The following is a 27,159-nucleotide window of genomic DNA, read 5'->3' as shown; positions in this document are numbered from 1 at the left end:
ATGTAAGCAGCTGTTTACTTGGGGACATATTGTTCTCTTCATTACAGGCAAAATCACTTTGCTGATATTGGATGAAGAAAGCGATATTTTCTTATTAATTTTTGATGCCATGAAAAAGTTTTCAGCCAATGACGAGGTCCAGAAACTTGGATGCAAAGCTTTACATGTGCTATTTGAGAGAGGTATTTTAATATGTCAAATTCTTTATTTTTATATTTATATAAGAGATTTATATAAGAAAAAGAGGTTTATAATGGGAAAAGTAGAACATAATTATGATACCAAGAAGGTAGGTACTATTTATTAAGAGGTAGGCATTGTCAGTCTTGGATAAGTAATGGTGTTCATTCAGAAATATTGCTTGCTTTTGTGGAATGAATTTTATTCATGGGCTATGAATTATGTAATCATAGTACACTTTCTTCCACTGCTTAACAAGACATAAGGTTCACTTTGCAAACCAAATGTGTAGGTGTTAAGAAAGAAAAAATAAAACTGAAGACAAGCATAGGTTAAATTTGGGTTTATGACGTTGAGTCATCACCGGAGATTTTAGAAATCGGTAACAGCTCTGCATTACAGACGCAGGAGGTTTACAAAGTGCCCCTTAGGAAAAAGCCCAGTATGTTTTTTTATCAGATGGCACTGAGATTGATAACAGAAATTATCATGTAATTTTAGAGTTGTTCGGATCCTTTCATGCTTTCACTGGCCGGATGGGGAAATGGATCAGGTGAAATGAGCAACCTGCCTGAGGGCACACAGCTAGCTGCCACCATTGCAGTTCAATTTACCACTATATTTTGAGAGCAGCTCTTGCATCATTATGAGAGCTGACTGTGCTGGGGGTTTAGGATGAGAATAATTTATGCGGGCCCTGTGTCCTTATCAGTTTACCACTCTAGTGTCTGGCAGCTCCAGGCATAGGATAGATCACCTTATACTGTTGAATTCCATCTCATTTTGGAAGGACTTTAAACAGCATATAGATATTTATACACACTAGAGAAAAAAATGACGAGGAAATGGGTGAAGGGAAAATGGTAAGAAAATGATAGGTTAAATTTACTACCTACCTCAGGTCCTGTGCATTTGCAAAGTATTGGACCAGAAATTTGGCTCTTTGCTTCCTATCTTGCAAAGAAAAGAGGTAAACATCATTGGTTACAAATTTACTTGAGATAAAAGGAAACCTATTTATGAGGACAGGCAATGGGTCTCATGAGAGACCTGAGAAATCATCCCAAAGGTTTCCTTGGATGAGATGATAAAGTACACACAATATGCAAGGAATACAAAATGTATTTCAGTGAAAGACACTCTGTCAAGAGTCAGAGCAGCATGGGCCTGCTAGATGATCATGCTTGGGGAGAAGAATTTGCTGTGAGTAACGAATGGAAGAACTGCATGTCTTTTGGGCTATCTTCTATGAATGTTTTATCTTGCAGCGAGGCTCTTGCTAAGAATTGGGCAAAGTACCGTTTGAGGTTTTATTGTCTTACAGGGCCTCCAATCTTCTGTGTTAGGGGCATATTCTTCCTCAGGGAAGAAGGGCTAACATCACACTCACCAGCATGTGGGACCCATCCATGACATATGGAGAAGCACCAGGGAATGTCAAGATCTTATTCAGTAGAAAGTTCGACAGTGCTGACAGTATTATGGTTGTCAATGTAGAGTAGGAAAATTGCTAAATTTTCCGAGGAGTATCTCCAGGACTTAGTGGCACCTGGAAAGTTACTTTTCAGAATTTGAAAGTATGCTGTGGAAGCTGCTCCACAAAATGAAAGGTTCATGATACTTATTAGAAGAACCCAATTTCACATTATATTATATGGGCTATTGGTAAAAAGCTGAAAAACAAGAAATAATACTGATCATGAAGAGTGCTGCATTTTCTAACATTTTTGCCAGTGCTTTGCTCAGTCTGGATAAATCAGATTTTTGTACATGTGTTTGAAGTTCCCATCCAATAAAACAACTCTAAATGGAACTCATTGGCTTGATCAAGAGACTTTTATTATGAAAATTAATGATAATTTTTGATCGCTGATGAAATCAAGACCATTAAGACAGAGTGTTTGAAAGTCTAATTACTTGTCATTTGCTGACATTCATTCCTCTTGAACTGATAGATTTAGCTGAGCTGTCCTTCAACAGTTACAGTTAACCACCCCCTTTTCAGTATTGTGGTATATTTACTTCCCATAGGTTATCTTTATTAGTCATTGGTCAGGATTCTCCCAAATACCCCAAATGGAACTGTAAATAATTTTGTTTTTCTGAGAACTGATGACTAACACGCTTACATTTCAAATTGCGGAGAAACTAATATAGGTCAAAACAAAACTATTTTAATCTCAATAGTTCTTTCTCCACTATAAAATTTTAGGAAGGGCCCTGGCCGGTTTGGCTTAATGGATAGAGTGTCGGCCTGCGAGCTGGGGGGTCCCAGGTTCAATTCCGGTCAAGGGCACATGCCCGGGTTGTGGGCTCGATCCCCAGTCGGGGACTTGCAGGAGGCAGCCGGTCCATGATTCTCTCTCATCATGGATGTTTCTATCTCTTTCTCTATTCCTTCCTCTCTGAAATCAATGAAAATATATTTTAAAAAATTTTAGGAAGGGCTTTTTGCTGATATATATAAACATATCTCTATTGTATTTATTGTGTCTCACGCAACTATCATGAATATTATATTTTTGAGTAATTAAAAATTTCATGTCATCTTTAAGCTTTTTCAGTATTTTGCCTTTCATTTTTTAGTTTCAGAGGAGCAACTGACTGAATTTGTCGAGAATAAAGATTATATGATATTGCTAACTGCGTTAAAAAACTTTAAAGATGAGGAGGAAATTGTGCTTTACGTACTGCGCTGTTTACATTCCCTAGCAAGTCCTTGTAAGTAGCCTATATACATGATTTCTTTTTTTGTGTGTGAACAATTACAATATATTTTTTCCTGAGTGTGTTTTAAAAATATTTTTATTATTTAGAAACTTGTGGATGCTGAACCCATTCATTTATTTATTCATTTAATTGGTTTTTATTTATTGATACTGTACTGGAGCTGGCTCTGGGCTTGGTATGGGGAAAACTGTTAATAGAAAATATAAACATATTTATTGCCTTTTTGGAGCCCATAGTACTATGGGAGATACAGATAAGTACATAGGTGACTGCGATGTATTATAAGGCAAGAGTTGGCCGAAGTACCTCGGATTAGGAGAACAAACAGTGCATGAGGCATGATCTCTCAACAAAGACTTGAATGATGAGAAGAGCTTTTGTGTGTATAGGGAGGTGGAAGTGTAGGCAAAGTGGCCCACAGAGGGGGCATGATAAGTATACAGATACCAGAGCAAGAGAGAGCACAGTGCATTTAAGAAGATAAAAGTAGCTCAGTAAACTATGTGTTTCAGAGTGTGTATGTGTGTGCATGCATGTGTGTGCATGTGTGTGTGTGTGTATGCACATGCACAGCCCCAAGTGTGTGTTCGGGTGTCATTTAATGGAGGTGGTGGCAGGGCTTGATAAGAGTCAGTGGATGAGAATAGAGACATAGCAAGATCTTAAAGGACCCAAACAGCCACAGGAAGGAGTTTAAACTTTGTTGTGATCTTGTTTAGCATTTTTTGATGTTTTGAAATCACAAAAAAGTACAGATAAAAAATTAATCTGCTGTGGATGCTACCAGTGATTGTCAATGGGCTCAGATAATGCTTCAGGTTCTGTCACTTTTATAAGTGCGTGAGCATTTTATATTTCAGGTATTACCTGGGCGGGTTTATCCAGGACATACATATGCATTTATTTTGTAATATTTTCATCTTCACATGAGATTAAATGGGTTAAATGATGTGAAAAAATGCAGACTAGTCCCTGTTATGTAATGTGTTATAAAAACATTGACCATATTATTACCTAATTTGTATTTCACATATATGGTATTCTACATAAATATGCACGCATGGTTTCAGACATGGAAATCTGCAGGTGTGAGACTTTAGTAAAAACCCAGGTCCCTTGTGAAAGAAAGCCCTTTCTTTGTGATGGTTTTAAAATCCATCATTTTTTTTATCCCTAGGAAATTAACCACTTGGAAGTAGATGGGGCTGAGCAATAATAGATAATGGACATACTTTTAGATTTCTCTGAGTCATCCACTGTCAAACTGAATATATTCTTAATTTTACTTTTCCTTGGCTATATTTATATATTTATTTATTTACCAGAGGCCCAATGCACAAAATTCATACAAGAGTAGACCTTCCTTCCCCTGGCTGCTGGCACCGACTTCGCTCTGGCACCCAGAACCTGGGCTTCCCTCGCAGTCCCAGCTTCGTCCAGAAGGACATCCGGTCTAATTAGCATATTATGCTTTTATTATTATAGATTTGGAGCTGGCTGCTTTTGAAATTCAGTGTTTCCCACCCACATCTGCCATAACCCCAGGAAAAATGTGTTGATTCATAATGTAAAGGTCAAAGAAAGTAGCAAATTTAAACAGTCAGTGTTTTGAACACTGATGGTACTTGGAAGACATTTACCATTGAGTCATAGAAAAATCATGTCTGCTATTCTGAGTAAATGCTGAAAATTGTTTTAAGAGGCCATTTTTCTTTCATTTTAACATGTTTTTCTATATTTAATATTTTTAGTACAACTTAAACATAAAAATATATATATATATATATTTAGGAAAATGGTTAGTTTGGCCATGCTAAAAAAATAAAAATACTTTGGAAACATCTTTTTTGCTTGTTTGTTTTAATAATAATAGTCAACATTTCATTCAGCCATGTAGTTTTCTCCATATAGCTTCTGCTCGCACACTCCCTCTCTCTGTTAAGTAACTGCCTTTCCCAGTGGATTCTTTCCTTCTTTTCTGGTTCACCAGTGTTTGGCCCTTAGTCATATAGTTTAGTATGCTGCCTCTCCTCCCCGCCCCCCACCCTTTTCATCATCTATCTGCGGCCTTCAGAAAGCTTAATTTTGTTGCCTCGCACACTGGCTGTTCTGCTGCCCTTCTGGAATGGACAGAAAATTGCTCGTAGCTGACTTTAGCTGTTTAATTATGAAATGGAATCTTCATTTTTCTTTTGTTGATTTGAGGAAAAGGAACAATTAAAAGCCTTTATCTGATATACTAGTGCCTCATTAGGGAATAGGCCCTAAATTCACCTATTGGAAAATTTATGGCCAAGGCATTATATTTTTATACTTATACAAAACATTCTCAATTTCCCCTTTATCTTGTTTAAGTTTTTAAGCCAAGAAACAGGAATAAAGCAACTTTCCTTTAATGCTAGAGATGAATCCTACATCCTATTATATTTGCAATGAACAGCATAGTATTTTTATAGCTATTTGACAAAACATGGTATTTAAATTTGGAAATGTAGCCATTATGCTGCCATAGATTTACAGTCTATGTAAGAAGTCTTTATATGTGTATTTACGAGGGAAAATTCTTACCTTAATGATGATTAGGATTTCTCTAAATTTAGGCAACAATGTTGAAGTCCTCATGAGTGGCAACGTCAGGTGTTACAACATTGTGGTAGAAGCCATGAAAGCATTCCCTGTCAATGAAAAAATTCAAGAAGTGAGTTGCTGCTTGCTCCATAGACTTACATTAGGTGAGTTATAATTCTTGGTTCATTTATTATCACAGTCTCTATGATGTAAGTATATATAGCATATGTATGTTTTATGTTGATGGAAAAGTAACATACTGACATACATTAGATGGAGATACTATAAAATTGTAAACTGTCCTGTCATGCTTAGGAGGAATTTTAAAAGGAGTGGCAAAAAATAGATGTGGGTAATGTAAGAGAAGTCTTATTGTTAGTGCGATATTTAAAGTATCATTATGTAAATAGTTCACGTATAAAGAATAAGAATAATATGCAGAAAATGTGAAGCACAAGGCAAAAGGACTCTCCAGTCAACTTGGATGTTAGTACATTGCCAGGTTGATAAAAGCTACTCTGGGCTATTTCTTTCTCTGCTTTCTCTACAGAGGTTAACACTATCCAGAATTTTGTGTTGAAATATTTTTTGGTTTTCTTTAATCATTAATCCATAGCTATCTTGTGTTTTGTATCTGAGAATTCCAATATAAGAAGTTCTTGGGGGTTTAACCTTAGAGCTTCTGTGCTGCCAGTCTGTCGCAGTCTTGTTTTCCTGTATGCTTGTGAGCATCTCTGACTGAGCTTAATCTCTGCAAATACTGAAGATCTAAGTTACAGATCTTCAGGACTTGCAGGAGTTAGGGCACACGACTGGTCTAGGAGCACTTCAGAATCATTTTAAGGTTCCAGCTGGATGTGGGGGACTCTGGTCGAGCTACCCTACCTTGGAGAGAGTCTGGGGCTAGTCCATTGATCCGAGTGACCCATACTTTCCTACAAGGCTACCCTGGCTAGTCCATTTCCCTTCACCTCACAGTCCTTGTTTCAACTTCCTGTTGAACCTCCCTGCCCCACTCCCCCCAACCCATCTTCCAGGATCATTTAAAGGATCAATAAAACAACAATATTATATACAAGAAATGACTTTGGAAACTGTGAGATAAAAGTTCAAATATTAAGACATGTCACCACATCACCATACCTACAGATGAGGACCCAGTTCAGCAAGTCTGTGTGTGCCACCCAAGATCATGTAGTGAATAAGTGGCGAAATCAGGCTGCGAGCTGGGATTTCTGCATCCCCTAAACAAAAGCATTTCTTCTAAGACGTAGTAGCCATTTACTAGTTTATCGTTTTTTAACAGGTGAGATTTTTTATTTATTATGTTTCGTGAAGGTCATAATCTTCATGAAGATCTTGCTACGTGATATTTGAGAGCATTTTAATGTAATTCCACTGTTCATTTCTTAAAATAGACAATTGAGTACCATACTAACATACAATCCTCTATTTCATGTTCTGCAATTTACCACAGTCAAGTTACAGCTTGCTCCACTTATATTACAAATCTGAGTTCACCTTAATCCCTGGTAATGAATCAGAGGAAGTGGTTTCATTGTTGGGCGTAGGGCAATGGTACTTGCTTACCAAATAGGTCTGTCATGGCACATGAAGGGTGCTCAGCATTATGCTATTGAAATTAAATGAACCAGAAAAAATAGCAAATCACTAAGCTTTGTGTTGTTCTGTAACTTTTTGAAAATAAAAAGCCATCAAATTTATCTTCAGATAAGGATGCATTTTTCTCTCATTGATTTCTCAACAGGTTTAGTATGTGTTCCATTTAAAAACTAGAGAATTTATTGTCTCTGTTATTGTTTCAAAAGAAACTGGATAAAACTTTCTCTTCATAATTAAAATAAAAAATCAAAGTCAAGATATAAATACTTAGCATTTTGTCAAATTATGTAATCTAATTAGGGATTTAATGCATTAAAAGCCTTATACAATTTACTATGTATTTTTATAGAAATTATCTGAAAATAAGACGGAGCCAGTCTTACTGGTATTTGCCCAGTCACAGAGCTGGCCGTGGCATGGGAATAATAGTAGGGAGAAGAACCAAGTTCAGGTAAATGGATAAAAGTAGAAGAGAATCTTTTTAAAATGACTCCAAGACCAGAGATTACTAAGGGCTGGGAGATGTCTGCATAGTGGGTGCATCTGGAAGAGGCAGAACATATGAGGCTATTGGTAACGAAGAGCTATGCCTAGTAAAACTACCTTTTGATTTTGAAAGCACTGATTGCTCTTTAGTGTGTCTTAGGTGTTTTATTATATAGGATCTTTTCCAATTCTGGCTTTGTTTCTCAGGGATCATTTAATTACGCTTATGGCTAAATAGGAGTGCCATTCTTACTTCCAGAAGGAAACCTGGCAACGGTTAGTGAATTACAAACAAGCTGAATGGAAAGAGGCACATCTTTCGGGAATATCATTTATTTTTTCCTCTTCAGGATTTAGATTTTTTTGAATGATGTGTTGATTCTTGGAAGAATGAGTGTAAAAAGGTGTGAGACTTCTTCTGGGTTGGGTTAAAGTTGTTGAAATATTTGCTTGGTTTTCTTCTAGGATTTCCACAGACAAGATCAAGTAATAATAAGTGTGCCAATGGATTTTCTTAGCAGTATTCCTTTAAGCGAAAGAAGGATGTTTCAGCAAAAGCATTTAATGACAAGGGAGGGCCTTAACCCCCCCATCTTTCAGAAGACAGGAAAATTAAACTATTATGTACAATGAATATTGTAGAGCCATGTATAACAGACACCTCATTGTTTTCATATAATGATGGCATGAGAGGGAGTCAAAGAACACAAAGTTAATATCACCCAACCATATTATTTTGCCCAGTCAGTTCCATTGCCTACGTAAGATTATTGAATGACTGCATGAAATACATTTTTAAAACTTAATGCCATCATATTAAGCTATTTTAATTAAGGTAAATGTATGTTTTAATGTCATTAAACTATTTGCTACTTAAATTTACTGATTTAAATACTGTTATATAATTAAAGTTAATTTAAGTTCCATGAGTGAGAATACATCTAATATTTCACTTAACTTTCAGGTAATTTTTTTAATATCCTGGTATTAAACGAGGTGCACGAGTTTGTGGTGGAAGCTGTGCAGCGATATTCAGAGAATGCAACGTTGCAAATCGCCGGGCTCAGCTGTTTAGCGCTCCTCAGTAAGTAACTTCACTAAAAAGGAAATTCTTACAGGTACATTTGATCCTGACTGTTCACATTATAACAAGATAACATCATAACAAGAAAGTCCTATGTAGAGAAGGACCCATTAAGTCCTCTTTCTGTCCTAATGTAATTCATTTTCCAGTAGAGGCTACTTTCAAGGGGATTAACATTTCCTAAGTTCATACACCAGCACATCTTTGATTTGACTTTGTTATGGGGCAGCTAATCTTCATTAATCTTCCTCCAGTCCATTAGTTTTGTTTGATTTCCTCTTCCTCATTCGGCCAATTAGCTAGATGGGATAGCAGTGTCATGAGGTGTGTGATATATTATTAAAAAGTTCTTTATAATTAACCAAAGCCGCTACTAATGAATACCTCACTATGTTTATTTTGTTTCAAAATATGGACTTAGAGCTGGTTGTTCAAACTGTAAGTGAGACATATATTTATGTTCTTTTCAAGCTGAGACCATTTTTTTAAATCAAGACTTAGAGGAAAAGAATGAAAATGAGGAGAATGAAGATGATGAGGAAGAAGAGAAATTGTTTTGGCTAAAAGCCTGTTACAAAGCCCTAACTTGGCATAGAAAGAACAAGCATGTGCAGGTTGGACTCCATAAATATTATAGCTATTCAAAATTGTTTGTTCAATGATTTATGTTTTGACAAGTTTTTTTTCCCCCTCCCCTAATCCAGGAGGCTGCCTGCTGGGCCCTAAACAATCTCCTTATGTACCAGAACAGTTTGCACGAGAAGATTGGAGATGAAGATGGCCAGTCAGTTGTTTTGATTTTATATGTTTTAGTTATATTTCTAATCAATGCATATAAAATACCATAACCGCAAATTTAATTGTTAGATTTTTGATATAGGCACCTATGTTTTAAGTCCCTTCACAAAATAGTAGTGGATATATAATATTGTGATCCCATTGCCTTCAGGAATTAGTAAAAGGTTGTGTGTTTGAGTTATTACTGCGACATTTGGAGTCAAGAGTCATTCAGTAAACTATGAATCATCAAGAAAGAACCTTATAATTTTATGACTGTTCATTTAAAAATGCCATTTTAGCCTGACTGGCGTGGCTCAGGGGTTGAGCATCCAGGAGTTCGTTGTTAGATTCCTTGTAAGAGCGCGTGCCCAAGTTGCAGGCTCGATCCCCAGTAGAGGGCGTGCAGGAGGCAGCCGATCAATGATTCTTTCTCATCATTGATGTTTCTATCTCTCTCTCCCTCTCCCTTCTTTTCTGAGATCAACAAAAATATATATTTTAAATAATGCCATTTTAAATAGTCTCAGGTGATAGAAATCGCATTCACCTGTGGCCTTTTCTGTTGCAGTGACTAGCCAGCAGGTTGTCACTATCAGGAGTTAAATGTGTTTAGAAGCCTCCTGTAGTGATCCCCTACTTGAGGTTGCAGTGTTGACCTGCCTTCTCCTGGGAGCATTATTTGTAGCTGATACCTCTTGAGGAGGCTTTCTATGGGAATGCTAGTCAAGCCTGGTAAGATGGGCCTTCTTTCCAAAGATATAAACTGTAAACAGGAGATCTGTGTATATCGGATTTGTATCAGGGCCACACCCATGTCTTGTGGCAGCTGCTTACATTTGTGCTGTTTGCTCTCAGTATTTAAATGGCTTATCTTGGACACTTAAATAGTAATATCCATTCCTTATAGCCCGTTTGCATAGTGACCCACTGCCAATTAGAATAAAATTAATAACACACTTGCTATTTAATTAAACATCTCTATTTTGAAAGGAAATGGTAATCCCGGTTCACCTTGAGCAATCTTTTCAAGAGGTTTGGGTGAGGTAGATTCATGTTGCAGTTATAAATTTCACTTCATAGCACACTGATTTGTCAATAGCCAGAGGAATCTTTAAAATAAATACACTGTTAAAAGAAAACGTCTGTGCTCTGCATTTCAAAAACTCACACTGCTTCTTTACAATTTTTTGTTTTTCCTTTCTTGCTTCCATTTATATCCTTTTTCTCATTTTATCCTTTTTATTATGTGTGTGTATATATATATATATATTGATTTTGGAGAGGGAGAGAGAGATAGAAACATCAATGATGAGAGAGAATCATTGATTAGCTGCCTCGTGCACGCCCCCTACTGGAGATCAAGCACACCACCCAGGCATATGCCCTGACCAGAATCGAACCTTGACCTCCTGGTTCATAGGTCGACGCTCAACCACTGAGCCATGCCAGCCAGGCTATCTTCCTCTTTTAAATCTAACCACTTCTTCATAGATTTGCTAAGTCTTTTTCCCCCTCTACTGCTTATCAACTCTGAAGACTGATTTATTAACATTTAATGGATTTAAATCTAACTTTTAAATACATGCAAAACTGTTTACCCATAATTCACTCTTGTAAGTGGAAGTGATATAAAATATGTAGATGCCCTTGTATTTTGTTAGAGAGAGTAGAGAAGTGAATATTTGGGATCATGATTGGAAAGATTAACATTGTGGTTGAATTTGTGCAAGGTTCCCAGCTCATCGGGAAGTGATGCTCTCCATGCTGATGCATTCTTCGTCAAAAGAAGTCTTTCAGGCATCTGCGAACGCTTTGTGCACTCTCCTAGAACAAAATGGTAAGGGGTACACCATCGTTTTTAATAAAAAGAAACACATTTTGTGTTTTTTACATTATAAAAGCAACACATTGTTAAAAATTTCATATGTATATATCTGATATAGGTAGTAAGTATATACATGCATCATGTATATTATACATCTCTCTCTATATATATACATATCTGATATATAGGTAAAAAATGAAGAAAATAAATACTTTGATGTGTTTCTTCTGGACTTCTCTGTATGTACTCACACATGATATAGACAAAATATGTCATTTTTTTGCAGAAATGGGATCATATACTCTTATACAGACAAAGTGTACATTTTTTGTGTTGATAAATATAAATCCTTACATTTTCATTTTTTAATGCCTGGATAGTTTTCCAATGTATGCCTATATTCTATTTTATGAACCAGTTTCTTTTTTAAAATATCTTTAATGTTGAGATTATTACAGATGTCCCTCTTTCTTCCCCTCATAGCTCCCCTCAACCCGGTTTCTGCCCTACCAGACCCCAGGCCTTCCCCACTCTATTGTCTGTGTCCATAGGTAATGCATACATTCATATAAGATCTTTGTTTAATCTCTTCCCGCCCCCCTCCCTTTCCTTTGAGAATCATCAGTCTGTTCCATTTCCATGCCAATGATTCTATTTTATTCACCAGTTTATTCTGTTTATTAGATCTCTTATTTGTTTGATTTTTAGATTCAATTGTTGATGCATATGTATTCGTTGCCATTTTGTTGTTGATATTTTTTATCTTCACCTTTTTCTTCTTCCTCTTCTTAAAGAATACTCTTTAATATTTCATATACTTCTGGTTTGGTGGTGATGAACTCTTTTAGCTTTTTCTTGTTTGTGAAGCTCTTTATCTGACTTTCAATTCTAAATGATGGCTTTGCTAGGTCCTTGTTATTCATCACTTTGAACATTTCTTGCCATTCCCTTCTGGCCTGCATAGTTTCTGTTGAGAAAACAGCTGACAGTTGAGTGGGCAGTCCCTGTAGGGAACTAACTGCTTTTCTCTTGCTGCTTTTAAGATTCTCACTTTGTCTTTAGCCCTTGGGATTTTAATTATAATGTGGCTTGGTGTGGTCCTCTTGTTTGGGGTTCTCTGCGCTTCCTGGACTTGTAAGTCTATTTCTTTCACCAGGTAGGGGAAGTTTTCTGACATTATTTCTTCAAATAGGTTTTTAATATCTTGCTCTCTCTTTTCTTCTGGCACCACCATAATGTGAATGTTGGTATGCTTGAAGTTGCCCCAGAGGCTCCTTACAGTATCTTCATATTTTTGGATTCTTTTTTCTTTTTGCTCTTCTAGTTGGGTGTTTTTTGCTTCCTCATATTTCAAATCATTGATTTGATTCTTGGGATCCACTAGTATACTATTGAATCCCTGTATATTATTCTTTATTTAAGTTCGTGTATGCTTAATTTTTGACTGGTCTTTTTCTATTTTTTGGCATTCTCACTAAGATCTTTGAAAGTCTCACTAAGTCCCTTGGAGGTTTCTAGAAGATTGTTGAGTAACCTTATAACCTTGGTTTTGAACTCTATATCCAGTAGTTTCCATTTCTTTTATTTGTGACATATTTCTTTGTCTCTGCATTTTGGCTGCTTCCCTGTGTTTGTTTCTATGTATTGGATAGAGCTGCTAAGTCTCCTTAAGTTGACAGAGTGGCGTTATGTGGTAGGTGTCCTATAGGCCCCAGTGGCTCAGCCTCCCCGATCACCTGAGGTAGACACTCTAGGTCAGTGGTCGGCAAACTGCGGCTCGGCAAACCGTGGCTCGCGAGCCACATGTGCTCTTCCACAAAATACCGGCTCTTCCACAAAATACCGACTTCTGCGCATGGGCCACGAAGTTTCAACTGCACTGTACGTGCACGCCCGCACGTGGTATTTTGTGGAAGAGCCACACTCAAGGGGCCAAAGAGCCGCATGTTGCTTGCAAGCTGCGGTTTGCTGACCATGGCTCTAGGTCAAGCATGTCAAACTCGCAGCCCGCTGGCCATGAGTTTGACATGCTTGCTCTATGTGCACCCCTTTGTGTGCTGTGTGCACAGTCTTGTTGTAGTTGAGCCTTAATTGCTGTTGGTGTCACTGGGAGGAATTGACCTCCAGGCCAATTGGCTGTGGGGACCATCTGTGACTACAGTGGAAGAGCTGCTGTGCAGGAGACACCCTTATGAAGCAGGACATGCTTCAATGGGGCTGTGGTGTTCACTGAGTCTGCCCCTTGAGTGTGTTGCATATGGATGTGTAGAGTTATAATTTGGTATGGTCTGACACTGACCACTGGGTACACTGGCTCTTGGGTCTCCAGGGAAGTGTAAAGTCAACCACTGCCTGTGGCCACCCAATAGGAGCTACAGAGAGATCTGCAAATTCCTCCTCTTTTTATTGGGTTTGGAAGTGCCCAGATGAGGCCCAGCAGTGAAGCAAGGCAGGCTGGTTCTGGTGCCAGCCTTGCGCCTTTTATTGATAGGTTTGGGGTTCCCTGACCCAGCTGCAGCTTGTTTGAGAGATTTTGCCTGAGCAAGGACAGGCCATTCATATGCAAAAGCAGCTGCATAAGGCTTAGGTGGGGTTGTAAATTGGATGAGTCGGGGTCTTAGGGAATCACTAGAGTAGAGTAAACAGAAATGGTTGCCAGTCAGCACTGCGACCTGGAAGGTCCCAGCATAGGAACAATGACTTCTGTGAGCACCTCTGTCTGGGAGAAAGCTGCCCCTGAGTTCCTGCCTTGCTGCCATACAGTCCAGTTTCTCCTTGTATGTGTCTGGGTCCCCCAGCCTTGCCCAGCACTGGAGCTCAGAGGAAGCAGGACCTTGTAAGTTCAGATTGTGGTGCCAGCATTTTAAGAGGAGCAGCTGAGTCTCCATTAGCCTCTGTGTCACTGAGCCCCAGTCTACACTGGTAGTTACGGGGACTTCTTTTCCCAGTTCTTGGACCCTGGGCTGGGCGTCTGGTATAGGGCTGGGACCCCTTGCTCCTCTGGGCGGCCTCTGCAGAGACGATCTCCCTTCTGATTAAAAAAGTAGCACATGTGGGTGCCGGACCAGCCTGTTCCATGCCTCTGCACCTCATACCAGTCTCAGTGTGCTTTCTTCTTTACTTCTTTTTCTGTAGGACTTCCATTCAGCCAGCTTTCCGGTGGTTCTGTATTTTAGTTGTAATTTGGATGTGGTTGTGGGAGGCGGCGAGTACAGGCATTTGCCTACACTGCCATCTTGGTTCTCTGTCGAACCAGTTTATTGTTGATGGACTTTCAGCTTGTGTCTGGTGGGATTTTTTGTGGGGACCTATAATAAACACTAAATTGTCAGTCTTTTTCATTTTGCTTTTATACACTGTTCCTGTTATTTTCTTAGGAAATCTTTTTATAAATGCAATGGGTAAAGAGATATTCGTCATTTTAAAATTTGGTAAAATTGTCCATTATAATTTTTTTTTTGGAAAATAGCCTTTCTCATATTAAATCTTACAGCTTATATTATTAAGAAGAGAAAAAAAATGGCTGTTATAGCTTTGGAAAGGCTCTTCAGGTTTAAAAATGAGATTCAGCCCATTTAGGTTTCAGCTCTCATGAACAGGAAATACTGCCCGAAAATCTTGGGAGAGAACTTATTATAAAGGCATTGGGAGTTGACAGCTCTTGCAGGATATTTTTGGAGAAAGAAAAACAGAGGAAAATACTGAAAACCTGAGACAGGGACCAGTGTACTAGAGAACCTGTGTTTAGTGAAAGGAATCAAGACACTACCTCTTGCATGTTTTCTTATGCTGTTATGGAAGTGACATCCAGAGGAAAAAGCGTTTGTTCTTCCTTTTCTTCCTTTCTCACTCCACCTCTCTGATGGCACTTGAATAAAAGGCTTGGGATGGCAGGAGTCCTTGCAGGGAGACAGGGGGTGTCTGTGGGGATAATAACGGAGCAGGAGTGGTAAGAAAAGGCATTGCTCTTCTCAAATCCCAGCTTGTACTGCACAGAGCATGGGCAGGGATCTCGCTCCTGAAAGTAAGGGCCACACTGGGCTGTCATTGCGTGGAGTGCCATGCACGAACAACATTGCGTCGGTGCTGTAATTCTTTACCTAGAAATCGCCGTCATTGATATGTCAACAAAACAGTCATGACTTGTGAGATTTGGCCTGCTACTTTATTAGGGTGTCAGGAGATCAGTTCCATTTGAAGTCGACCTTGATATTTTTGTTCAGAACCGGTTTTCTGCTCTTTCTGGTTCCTTACTTCTTTGCTCTTGGCCACCTGCCAGGTAAACTGCCCACAGATCCCTTTGAATCATCCTTGGAGTTCTGCCTAAGGAGAACATTAAGGCATTGAGCAGCTCGCTCACCAGCCTTCGTGGGCAACTTCTCCTTGAAATACACTTGAGAACATTGAATATGCAGGGCTGGCTGTGGTTTTCTAGAAATATGACTGGATTGGCAGCCAGTCCATTAGACTCTGCCATTGTGGTCTTAAGGCAAAGAATCAAACGTAGTGACATATGTTTTCATTTTTAATCAATTAATTATTGAGGTCCTGTTATGTACCACCCCATGCCTTAGGCACTTGGGATAAAACAATCTAACAGAAATCTCAGGCTCATGGAGCTTAAACTGTAGTGGGGAAGAGAGATAATAAGACTAAATAAAAATATCTGATATGCCCGGTAGCTAAGAAAAAAAAATAAAACAGTTTTTTGGAGGAAATGTGTTAGGGGTCAGAGGAGGTGAAATTGAGACTAGGCAGCCATGAAAGAAGGTGACTATTGAAGTAAAGCCCTGAAGGGAGTTGCCTCTTGCTAATGGTCTTTTAAAGCAGATAATTTATCACTAAAATGGAATGAAGTCAAGAATATTATGTAGATAGTTGGTAAATGAGATAAAATGTACAAAATGTTCTGTAAACTGTAAAGTGACTCTATGATGAAATTTCTTCTCTAGGTCTAGTGTTTCATGAAATTTCTGTTCTCAATTTTCAAGTCTCAAATTGAGTTAGTGTCCAAGATAGTGGTTCTTAAAGTGTGGTCTCTGGACCAGGAACATTGCCAGGGAACTTGTTAAAAAATGTAAATTCTAGACCCCTATATGGACCTACTGAATCATAAATTCTGGAGTTGGGACCCAGTCAATCTATGTTTTAACAAACTCACAGGCGATTCTGAGGCACCCTTAACATGTGCAAAATGCTTGTCCAGAATAACTTCTATATTTTAAAGTGTCTCCTTGGTTAGACTTTAACCACTTGAGGAGGGGTTATTAAAACTTCTGATGTAACCAAGTGAAAGAACCAAGGTCTTACCACATTTTATTGTGTGATATTTTAGATGTCTTTGAAAGGTATGAGTTTTTCAGGCTTTGGCAGTAATTTAGAATGTGTATATCACTTTCACTTACTTCTGAGTTTTGTCCTCTTTTTTTCCTTTCCCAATTTGAGATTGATAACTCATTTTTTGAAAAGCACATAAGTTAAAATGTTGTAAGTTTCATTTTCTACTGCTTTCAAAGTATTGAATTATACTGCATAATGATGGAATTAATATTTTTAGAGAGGTTTCAAAACAATTTATCTTTATATGGAGACTTTAAGACATTGGATTTGTATTTAGTGAAGAAAGTTTATTGGAAGAGGAAAATTATTCTGTAATCATTATTGTTGGGATATGGTTATTTACATGTAATGTAAAATTAGCTATAAAGCATATCTATGTGTTTCTTAAGTCTTGTGAAAATAAGTAATTATTACGGTCTATATCAGGCTTTCCATTACTTCGCCTATGAAGGCACACATAGATATGAAAATGTTTGTACAGTCCACTAGGGCAAATGGAGAAGGTAGCTCAAGGCGGCCTAGTCTGGTTCCAGTCTCTGGCCCCACCTTATGGTCCCTCAAGGGCAGAGAGAGGATGGTCAATATCTCCACACACCTGTAACTTTTCCCAGATCACTAGTGTCTAGTATACCTAGTGAGTCTTAGCTCTCTATAAATACAGTTATTTCATGAAACTATTTTAAATATTCGAATGAAACTTAACTTTCAACCTTACTTTGGAGGGCAATATTTTAAAACATTCTGCAAAAACACTCTTTTCACATGGCCGAGGGTCTGGTGATTACATTGGTAGCCATCTACTTGGTGAATAGAACTTTTAAAATTAAAACCTCCACAAATGGTTCATAAATGAAAAACCATTGGAAATAGTATATATTATAATGAAGCAAATATTAATGATTGTAAAGTTGTCAATGGAATATAAATTACATATAGACTTGTATATATACTTTCCTCTGATTTTGGACTCTTTAGTAGTCTATGTGTATTCATTTCTACAAGTAACATTTAAAAATCTTGTAGTTAATTTCAGAAAAATCCTGTTGTCAAAAGGAATCTACCTGAACGTGCTGGAGTTTATGAAGAGGCATGTACACTCCCCTGAAGTGACTGAAAGTGGCTGCAAAATGCTGAATCATCTTTTTGAAGGAAGGTAATATAGATTCATAAACTTATGCAGAATATGTAATATTGGACCAGGTAGAATATAAATATTTCAAGCATATTTCTAAGAATGAAAAGAAAAATAAGGCATTTGATAATTGAAACATTGTGTAATATAATATCATATCACAATATCACAGGCTTATCTGAATATTGAAAGGGATGGTAGAGATTGTAGAAATATGTTGAAGGTTTGCATCTGTGCTTCATGCTTGGTGCTGACTACGTTTTTCAAAGTAGCAATTATACAGCACATAACCTTAAATAGTTTTTCAAATTATTGTGTATGAAAGGTATAACAGTTCAGATCAGGATATGGCTTCTAATTGTTGATTTTTCACAACTAACTTTTATGGTTGTCCCTTCATTTAAATTACCTTTGTCTTCTCTTCCTGTTTATTCCATTCACAGCTAGTCCTAGTCCAGAGATGTCAAGACTACCTGGCTGGTTAGAGGCACAGCAGAGACCAGATCTGGGGGTGGGTGATGGGGCTACAGGATATGCTCAGGGCCTTTTTACATTTATGCCAAAGAATGTGAGGTAACTTTGTCATAGTCTGAGTAAATTTCAAACAAAAATAGGCTGTATAGAATGCTGTCATGCATAATAGGAAAACTGCATGGCACAGATGTGGCAGTAAAAACTGATTTCGTGTCCTGGTTTTCCTTCTAATCTGAGCCAACTGTTTTGCCTCTAAATTTCAGGTGCCTCATTAGTAAAGAGGTATAACAATAACCCCATCAGTTGTACGTTTAGAGTGTAAGAATTAAATGAATTAATTTAAAGAAAGGGATTAGGATAATTCCTGGTGGAATAAGCACTCAATAAATCATAATTATTATTAATGCTAATTAATAATAATTAGCGAGTCTTAGCTCTACATAAATAGTTATTTCGTGAAATTATTTTAAATATTTTTAAAATATTTAAATATGAATATATGGAATGCATACAGCATGAGGAATTGTATGTAGCACATCTATAGATGTAAAAGGAATAGGATTACATTGTTTTCTTCATCAGCCCAGCTAATCTATTTGTGTTTATATATGTCATATCTTTGAGTTGAATTTCTCTTATTTAAAAGTTGCTCTTGAATATTTAAATGAAGTTTATCATAGATAGTGATTTTTATGGTCCTGCAAGTGTGTGAATCTTTATAAATGAGGTGAAAACACAGTGGAGTTAACGTAGATTCTGGGCAATTTGTGTTTCTGGCTATTTGCTCACATATAATATGCATGCAGTTCCAGTCCTGGAGATTCAGAGTTAACTGACAACACACCTGTGCTGAAAATTCACTGTGTAGTTGGGGAGACTGATATGTCAACAGATAATCACATACTGTGTGATAATGCAATGGCAGTGATGTGTAAGAGGCATAGTGGTAAGAACCCAGCTGGGATTGCCAAATGAGGGAGGGTACAAAGAGGGGATGTGTTTAAACTGGAACTTTAAGGTGGAAAAGAGGGACTGTATTTCAATGACCATAGAACCATGCAAAGTGAGGACATGGTTCTTTTTTTTTTTTTTAAATGTTTTATTGATTTCTTACAGAGAGGAAGGGAGAGGGACAGAGAGCCAGAAACATTAATGAGAGAGAAACATCGATCAGCTGCCTCCTGCACACCCCCCACTGGGGATGTGCCCGCAACCAAGGTACATGCCCTTGACCGGAATCGAACCCGGGACCCTTGAGTCCACAGGCCGACGCTCTATCCACTGAGCCAGACCGGTCAGGGTGAGGACATGGTTCTTATTGAATACTACTTGGCCATAAAAAAAGAATGAAATTTTACCATCTGCACCACCATGGATAGACATAGAGCAGTGATGGCGAACCTTTTGAGCTCGGCGTGTCAGCATTTTGAAAAACCCTAACTTAACTCTGATGCCGTGTCACGTATAGAAATTTTTTTATATTTGCAACCATAGTAAAACAAAGAGTTATATTTTTGATATTTATTTTATATATTTAAATGCCATTTAACAAAGAAAAACCAACCAAAAAAAATGAGTTCGCGTGTCACCTCTGACACACGTGTCATAGGTTCGCCATCACTGACATAGAGGGTATGATGCTGAGTGAAATAAGACAGACAGAGAAAGGCAGATACCATATGATTTCACTTATGTGTTAAATCTAAGGAACAAGACAAACAAACAATCAAAACACAAACAGACTCCTAGGTACAGAGAACAGATTGATGGTTGCCAGAGGGGAGGGGCGTTAGGGGACGGGGCACAAAGGTGAAGTGATGAAGAAGTACAAATTGGTAGTTACAAACTAGTTATGGGATGTAAGGTTCAGCATAGGGAATATAATCAATAATATTGTAATAACTATGTATGGGGCCAGGTGGGTATTTGAAATATCGAGGGGACCACTTTAATTTGTAAAGTTTATGATATTAATATAAAATAATATTAAATAGAAACTGTAGCCGAAACCGGTTTGGCTCAGTGGATAGAGTGTCGGCCTGTGGACTGAAAGGTCCCAGGTTCAATTCCCGTCAAGGGCATGTACCTGGGTTGCGGGCACATCCCCAGTGGGAGATGTGCAGGAGGCAGCTGATCGATGTTTCTAACTCTCTATCACTCTCCCTTCCTCTCTGTAAAAAATCAATAAAATATATTAAAAAAAAAGAAACTGTAATTGAAAATCTATAATAATAAAAAGGTAATGTGCTAATTAGACCGGACATCTTCCGGACGTCCTTCCTGATGAAGCCGGGGCCAGAGGGAAGCCAGCCCAGGTCCCTGGTGCCAGAGGGAAGCCGGTGTCGGCAGCTGGGGGAAGGAAGGCCTACTCTTGCACAAATTTTCATGCATCGGGCCTCTAGTAAAAAATAAAATTAAGAAAGAATAGTTAAAATGCCTTAAAGAAATCAAGACTTTAATGCAAATAAAACTAATTAGAAAACGATATAAGGAGTCTGGTGCTGTTTTTCTAGAAGAGGCGTGCAGTATGATGTAAAGAGCCCTTACCTTGGGGTCAGGTGAGTTTACCTTCCAGCCCCGGCTCTGTCACCTTCTAGTGATAGGACCTTGATATTTAACCTCTATCAGCTTAAGTTCTTCATCTGGAAAATGTGGATAATAACTTCTACTTTTCAGGGTTGTTGCCAGTAACCCATGTGGCGCTCATATGGGAGTTGTTAGTATTTGAAAGGGAATAAAAGAATGCCCAGGTGACTGTGAATTCAACTTCTTGAGGTTAAAGTTTAATGAAAGAATAATTAAAATTATGTATGCTCATATTACTGAATTCAAATGCATTTTCAGATAGCCTTTTCTGATAGTATTGGTTCTGTTTCCATGCACTTGTTTCAAATTGGTGCTTGTACAAGGAAATCAGTTTGTATTTTTAATAAGCATTTCAATCTTGTATCTCTAGTAACATTTCCCCGGATGTAATGGCAGCAGTGGCCCCCAAAATAATAACAGTTATGAAAAGTCACGGGACATCATTGTCAGTGCAGCTGGAGGCACTTCGAGCCATTTTACATTTTATGCTTCCAGGTAAGCTACATAATTGACTGTGGGAAGAGATAGCAATTTAAATGGATTTTTGTCTTCTTACAAGTATGAACTTTCTAGGCAAAAATTAAAGGGCCATTTTCTGCCTAACGAATGCAATTCTTTCCACTAATCCAAAGTAAAGGAAAATGATGTGGAACAGATTAATGTATAAGGAAATTTAATAAGAAAGTTCAATAACTTATTTACACAAGAAATAATTACCGTGCAAGTATTTCCAAGGAGAGTATCCGTCTTTAATAAGTCTTTTCTATTTCTGTTGGCATCACTGAGTCCAAGTTATTTTTGTTTTGTTTTTGTCTGAACTATAAAAATAGCTAACTAATTTTCACACTTCTTCTCTTGGCTCTTTTTAGACCCTTTACTCTGTTGCTGAATTAATCTTTCTCAAACAGAACCATGTGATTTTTACTCATTAACCCGAATAGCTCCCATCTCCTCCCCCTTCTACCTCCTACTTACATCTATTATGACCTGTTTGTCCTTCAGAGTCCATTCAAAACATCTGCTCCTCCATTCATTCAACACATATTTATTAAGTGCCTCATGTTCTAAGCATTGTGATGGCTACAGGGTATGAAAGATAAGTGGGGGGGGAGCAAGCATAATTGTACTATTTTAGGAGCTCAGAGGTAGACGGACATGTAAATAATGAATTTTCAGACAGAGGGAGAGGAGGTGTTATAGACCTTTGTATAAAGGTTACGATCCTACTTGATGGAGGCATAAAGAATGTATGCAAAGGAGTAGGTCAGAGACTGTGATATTGAGGTGGAAGGGTGAGCAGGGCTGACCTGGTAGAAAGGTCAGGAAGGACATTTCAAGCAGAAGGAGAAAGTGCACCATGTGGTCTGCGGTAGAGGAGAGCAGTGCCTGAGGGCGAGTGTGGAAGGACAGGCACAGGCCTGGAAGTGTAGGGCCTTGAACGCAACACTGAGAAACTTGTGCTTTATTCGTGGAAGTCAGTTCTACCTTATTAAAGGTGGTTAAGCTTGTGTCATGACCAGATCTGCAGTTTATAATAATAGCACAGTGTACAGGGCGAGGGGCATGGGGAGACCCTGGTTACAGGGATGTAGGTTTGCAGGTGATGATATGGTGGAGGAGAGGATGAAGGCATAGGAGATACATTTGGCATGACTTTCTGATCATTGATGTCAGGGATATTACTTTTTTTGGTTCTATAAAATTTCCAATTTTTTGGAAGCCCAGTTTTTTTTCCTTTTGAAATGAAATCCTCCTAAACCTACCATTACCATACATTTCTCTATTAGGTAAAGGCTTAATCATCTACTTTACTCTATGCTACCATATCATATTGACACTCTACCACACCATGCTGCACCATACCTTACTGTACAATACTATAACCTATCATACCGGTCTATATATCTGTTAGTAACTGTGGTATCAGTACCCCAGTAGTTTTGAGGTTAAACATAGTTCTGATTTGAACATGTTAAGTTGAGGTGCTTTTAAGATATCTGGATGCACATGCAATCATTTATTAACCAGACCATATTCATACTTCCTTAATTGAAACAAAGATGTTCATTATAGCAAGTTTGTATAATTCAGCATCCAATTTAAGACCACATATATCCTCTGGTGTTATGGCTCTTCAATTTCTTTCAATCTAGTATTGTTCAATTCCTCCCTTTTTAAAATACCATTAACTTATTGAAATGATTGAGCCAGTTGCTTTAAAAAATAATAATCAAGACCCAGTTATTTTAATGAAATATCATTTGGCTTGTTCTTTCTTGACTCATGTCGGTTCTAGTGGAAATAACATAAAATTCTTTAAGAAGGGGCATAGGTAAATTGGAAAGTGCATAGAAGAAAGCGATTAGTAGTATAAAACCACATCCATAATACCAGTAAGAGGGGCTGAATCTGTTTAATTTGGAGAAGAGATGATTCAGGAGGATACAAAAACTATATTAAAGTCCCCTCATTTATAGCTAATAACAATAATACCTAACAATGCATCAGGTATTATTGGAAGTGCTTTATGTATATAAACTTTTTAAATTCTTGCAGCAACCCACCAAGCAGTTGCTACTTTTTGTTGTTGTTGCCATTTTACAGATGATGAAACTGAGTCAAAGATGCAGATATTTTAAGGTGACATCGTATATAATGGAGCCAGATGTTCAACTGCAGCCTGACTCTTGAGTAGGCACTTTTAAATACACATTTGTGCAACTACGGTGTATCGAACAGCAGTTATATCTAAAGCACTTTGCTTGAAACCCTTGGGGGTCTGGAGATGATTAAATTATGGATTCTGCCCTCATTAACTTTGCTGTCCATACAGTTTAAAGGGCTATTATGTGGAAAGGAAATTAGATGCAGTCTGGATAGTAGAACTTCAGTGATGTAACAGAATCCAGAAATGAAATTTATGGAATTGTTCATTTGGTCTTCATAAAAGAAAGATGTCTAATAAGACTTGTTACATGTGACATGAAGTTTTTACTACTCAACAGGCCTGCTTTTCCTTGGCACATCTGCTTGTGATGTAATGGGCAGCCTCAGAGGTTCATGTGGTCTTGGTCACTGAAAGTGAGACACAGAGTTTAAGTGATTTCCCCAAGATCCTACAGCAATAGCGAATGTCAGAACCTGTTTGAATAAATTTTAAAATAAAGACTGATTTTTTTTATTGACGCTATTACAGATTTCTCCTGTTTTCACTCCCCCCCACCCCCCGGGCCTTCACCACATTATTGTCTGTGTCCATGGACTATGCATTTGTGCATATATGTTCTTTGGTTACTCTCTTCCAGTTCTCCCCTAGCCCCCAGCCTCTGAGATCTGTCAGTCTGTTTCATGTATTCATGCCTCTGGTCCTATTTTGTTTGTCAGTTTATTTTTTCATTAGATTCCACATATAAATAAGATCTTATGGTATTTAAGCACAAAATAAAAAGAGAGAGAAGCTGTATTCAAATAGCTAGAAGAACTATGATGCTAGAAGGACAAATATTGTGGATGGATTGTTAAAACAAACTGAATTAAGTAAAAATGTATTTGCTTGGCAATATGCAGATGATACATAATAAAACAATAGAAAAAAAAAGAGGGTTGCAAATTCCAGGAGTCTGAGAATCCAGCCTGGCTTATCCACAGTGGTATTCCCTGCATGTAGGAAAATATCATGATACCATAGTTACTAATTGATAGCAGGCATTCATATATTTGCTAAAAAATGAAAAGCTACATACAGCCAATTTATAATTTGTGTTAATACAATTTTTAAGTGAAAGATAAATAATTGGTTATTAATAATTATTTTTATAGTCAGGTTTTGGAAACCTCATTCATTCATAATAATTTTACTTAATATTCTATTGCATAATCAATTTTTTAATGTCCAGGTTTTTTCTAACAGTTTTGGATAGTTTAGCTACAACATAGCTTAATAAGGCATATGTTTCCTTTAAATAACAATATACAGCCTTAGGGAATTTTTCAGAAAACTCTATGCTCTTTCCCAGCATAGCACTAAAATGCAATCTTTATTTTTTCACTATTATTTCAACTGCTCTTTTTGCCTACATTTTATATCTGACCTTTTTTTTTGTAGTCCAAATAAATTTGAACTTTTCTCAAGCTGTCCATTGTTGCACAAAAATCTTCTAGCTCCTTGTATGTGTACAGCCTACTCATACAAAAAAGAGATTGTATGCCACAGAAAATTCCTCAACCAAAATAACTTCTTGCTTTTTGCTCCTTTCAGTAAACATCCACACTCACTGTATTTATTTTATATTCAATTATGAACTACTTTTATAAATTGCTAAGTGAGGCTAGGGTTTTTTTTTTTCCTTTGGTAAAAAAAAATGTATTAGAAAAAAAGTACAACATGTATATTGTTAATTATGACCATTCCTAGCAAGTGACAATCTGTTCAGCTTAAATATTTATGAGAAAAGTATGTATATATGTACGTATCTATGTATGTGTTTTTGCCTTTAGGCATGCCAGAGGAATTCACAGAAGATACTGAATATCAACACAAGCTAAAAATGGTTACAAATCAGTGTTTCAGGAATGATATTCACAAACTGGTCCTGGGATCTTTAAACAGGGTAGGTACAATATAGATTTTCTACCTTCATACTATTAATCAGGATAGGAAGTTTGGGGAAATAAGAAGCATTTTTAGTGTAAGTTTTCTATGTTCTGTTTACTCTGATAGTAGGAAGTTCTGTGGTTAGAGAAGTTGTGTGGTAAGATGACAGTAGGGATACAGGAATTTAGAGATGTGCCATTCCCGCTGAGATAAGTATACTTTTAACTACAACGATCAACTGTGAGTGTGCTATCAACCCCTGGCTTGGACAGGTTCTTTTGATTGCTAGTAACATAAAGCCACTCACGTTTGCCCAACCAGAAACAGAACTGAAGAGCCAGATACACAGCTGAGCCTCAGGGGTGATGTCAGGAGCTATGGCTGCTGATTTCTCTCTCTCTCCTCCCAGCTGCTTGTCTTTCTTTTCTGGTCCCATTTCAAAAAGTTTGGCCCATGAAGACACATGTGGCACAGCTTGGAAGTCTTCTTCTATTGCCTTTGCTTGCTTTGGTTGCTCTCCTCAGAGATAACCTCTGAAGTGGTTCCGTGTGGCATTGTTTCTTCCCATTTTTAGGTAGTTACATATCGATGCACATTTATGATAATATATTATAATTAATATAATCAATAATCATACTAAGTATGAAAAGAGGAGAAGAGCTAAATTATGTTTCTATTGTGCAAGGCAAAGGTATTGATGGAATTAAGGTGGTTAGGAAGTTGAACATAATATACATTGGTTCTTTATAAAAGATGTAAAAGAGTAAAGAAGTAAAGAATGATTAGGGTTAATGCTTTTGTGAAAGGAAGAGAGCAGAAAAGGTCATTAATGGAAATGATTTCATGTGATTTAATATACTTTGAAAAATGTCATGAATTAATTAGAATCTAGCCTGCAGAGAGATCTCCTTTACAAATTCAATTTCAACTGAAATTGTCATGTAACTGTGATATATTTAAAGCATTTGTACTTAAACCTTAATACGATCCTTGAATATAGCAATATAATAGGTTGAATTTGATTCTAGGAATATTTGGTCAAAGCAAGGATGTGGAAGGAACTGTGTTAGGCATCGGGAAGCCAAAAATGAATACATTTTAGTGCCCTCTGTCATGGATGCCATAACTCAGCGAAGGGAATAAAGGCATGCATGAAACCAGTTGTTCTATATGAGCATTTATGAGCTCTCCTAGCTTTATGAACAGGATTCTAGGAACTTAGAAGAGGCGGCAGTTCATTTTTTTCATGGCATGTGTTTGTGAGAAGCAGGAGGTACCAGAAACGCCTTAAGCTAGCTCTGAGTCTAGTTAGCCCACGTTTTCTAAAGTTATTGAATATGAGTGTGATATAGTTGACAGTGAGGAGTCAAGAGACCCAGATCTGCCAGTAAGTACCTTGATGCCAAGAAATCAGTCAGCTCCTATGTCTTACTTTTTAACAATTTTTTTGCTATATAATCCCAAGAAAAGTGGTTGAGAAATCTGTCCACACACTTATTTTCTATACTAACATCTGAGTAATGACACACAGCATTTCCCTCAACAGTGACTGTCATTTGGGAGTAGGGAGTTAAGGTCACGGGGAAATAGAAATGGCAATGTTTCCTTTAAAAAAAACCTTCCCTGAATTATTCCCCTGATGCTTCCCCATGGTTAATAAAAATGCTCTAAAAGATAAATGTTTTTAGCTCTAAAATTCTGTGATTGCATGTCTCCCACTGAATAAAAGTTACAAAGCATTAGAGATTTTAGGTCCA

The 27,159-nt window shown here is 37.5% G+C and overlaps 1 protein-coding gene across 1 annotated transcript in view; it reads left to right on the top strand.

Annotated features, from left to right (window-relative positions):
• The window catches only part of LRRK2 (leucine rich repeat kinase 2), a 125,737-nt gene that overhangs the window by 12,055 nt on the left and 86,523 nt on the right, over positions 1 to 27,159 (top strand). The window contains 10 exon segments of the mRNA XM_014454074.2: positions 48 to 182; positions 2,767 to 2,901; positions 5,511 to 5,642; positions 8,552 to 8,671; positions 9,143 to 9,285; positions 9,376 to 9,455; positions 11,182 to 11,288; positions 17,640 to 17,769; positions 21,179 to 21,303; positions 25,306 to 25,418. Coding sequence (XP_014309560.1) covers positions 48 to 182; positions 2,767 to 2,901; positions 5,511 to 5,642; positions 8,552 to 8,671; positions 9,143 to 9,285; positions 9,376 to 9,455; positions 11,182 to 11,288; positions 17,640 to 17,769; positions 21,179 to 21,303; positions 25,306 to 25,418 — 1,220 coding nt within the window.

Source organism: Myotis lucifugus, unplaced genomic scaffold (assembly GCF_000147115.1).
Source record: "Myotis lucifugus unplaced genomic scaffold, Myoluc2.0 scaffold_30, whole genome shotgun sequence".
Taxonomy (NCBI): domain Eukaryota; kingdom Metazoa; phylum Chordata; class Mammalia; order Chiroptera; family Vespertilionidae; genus Myotis; species Myotis lucifugus.
The sequence above is the reverse complement of the archived record's forward strand: the minus strand, read 5'-3'. Positions and strand labels throughout refer to the sequence as shown.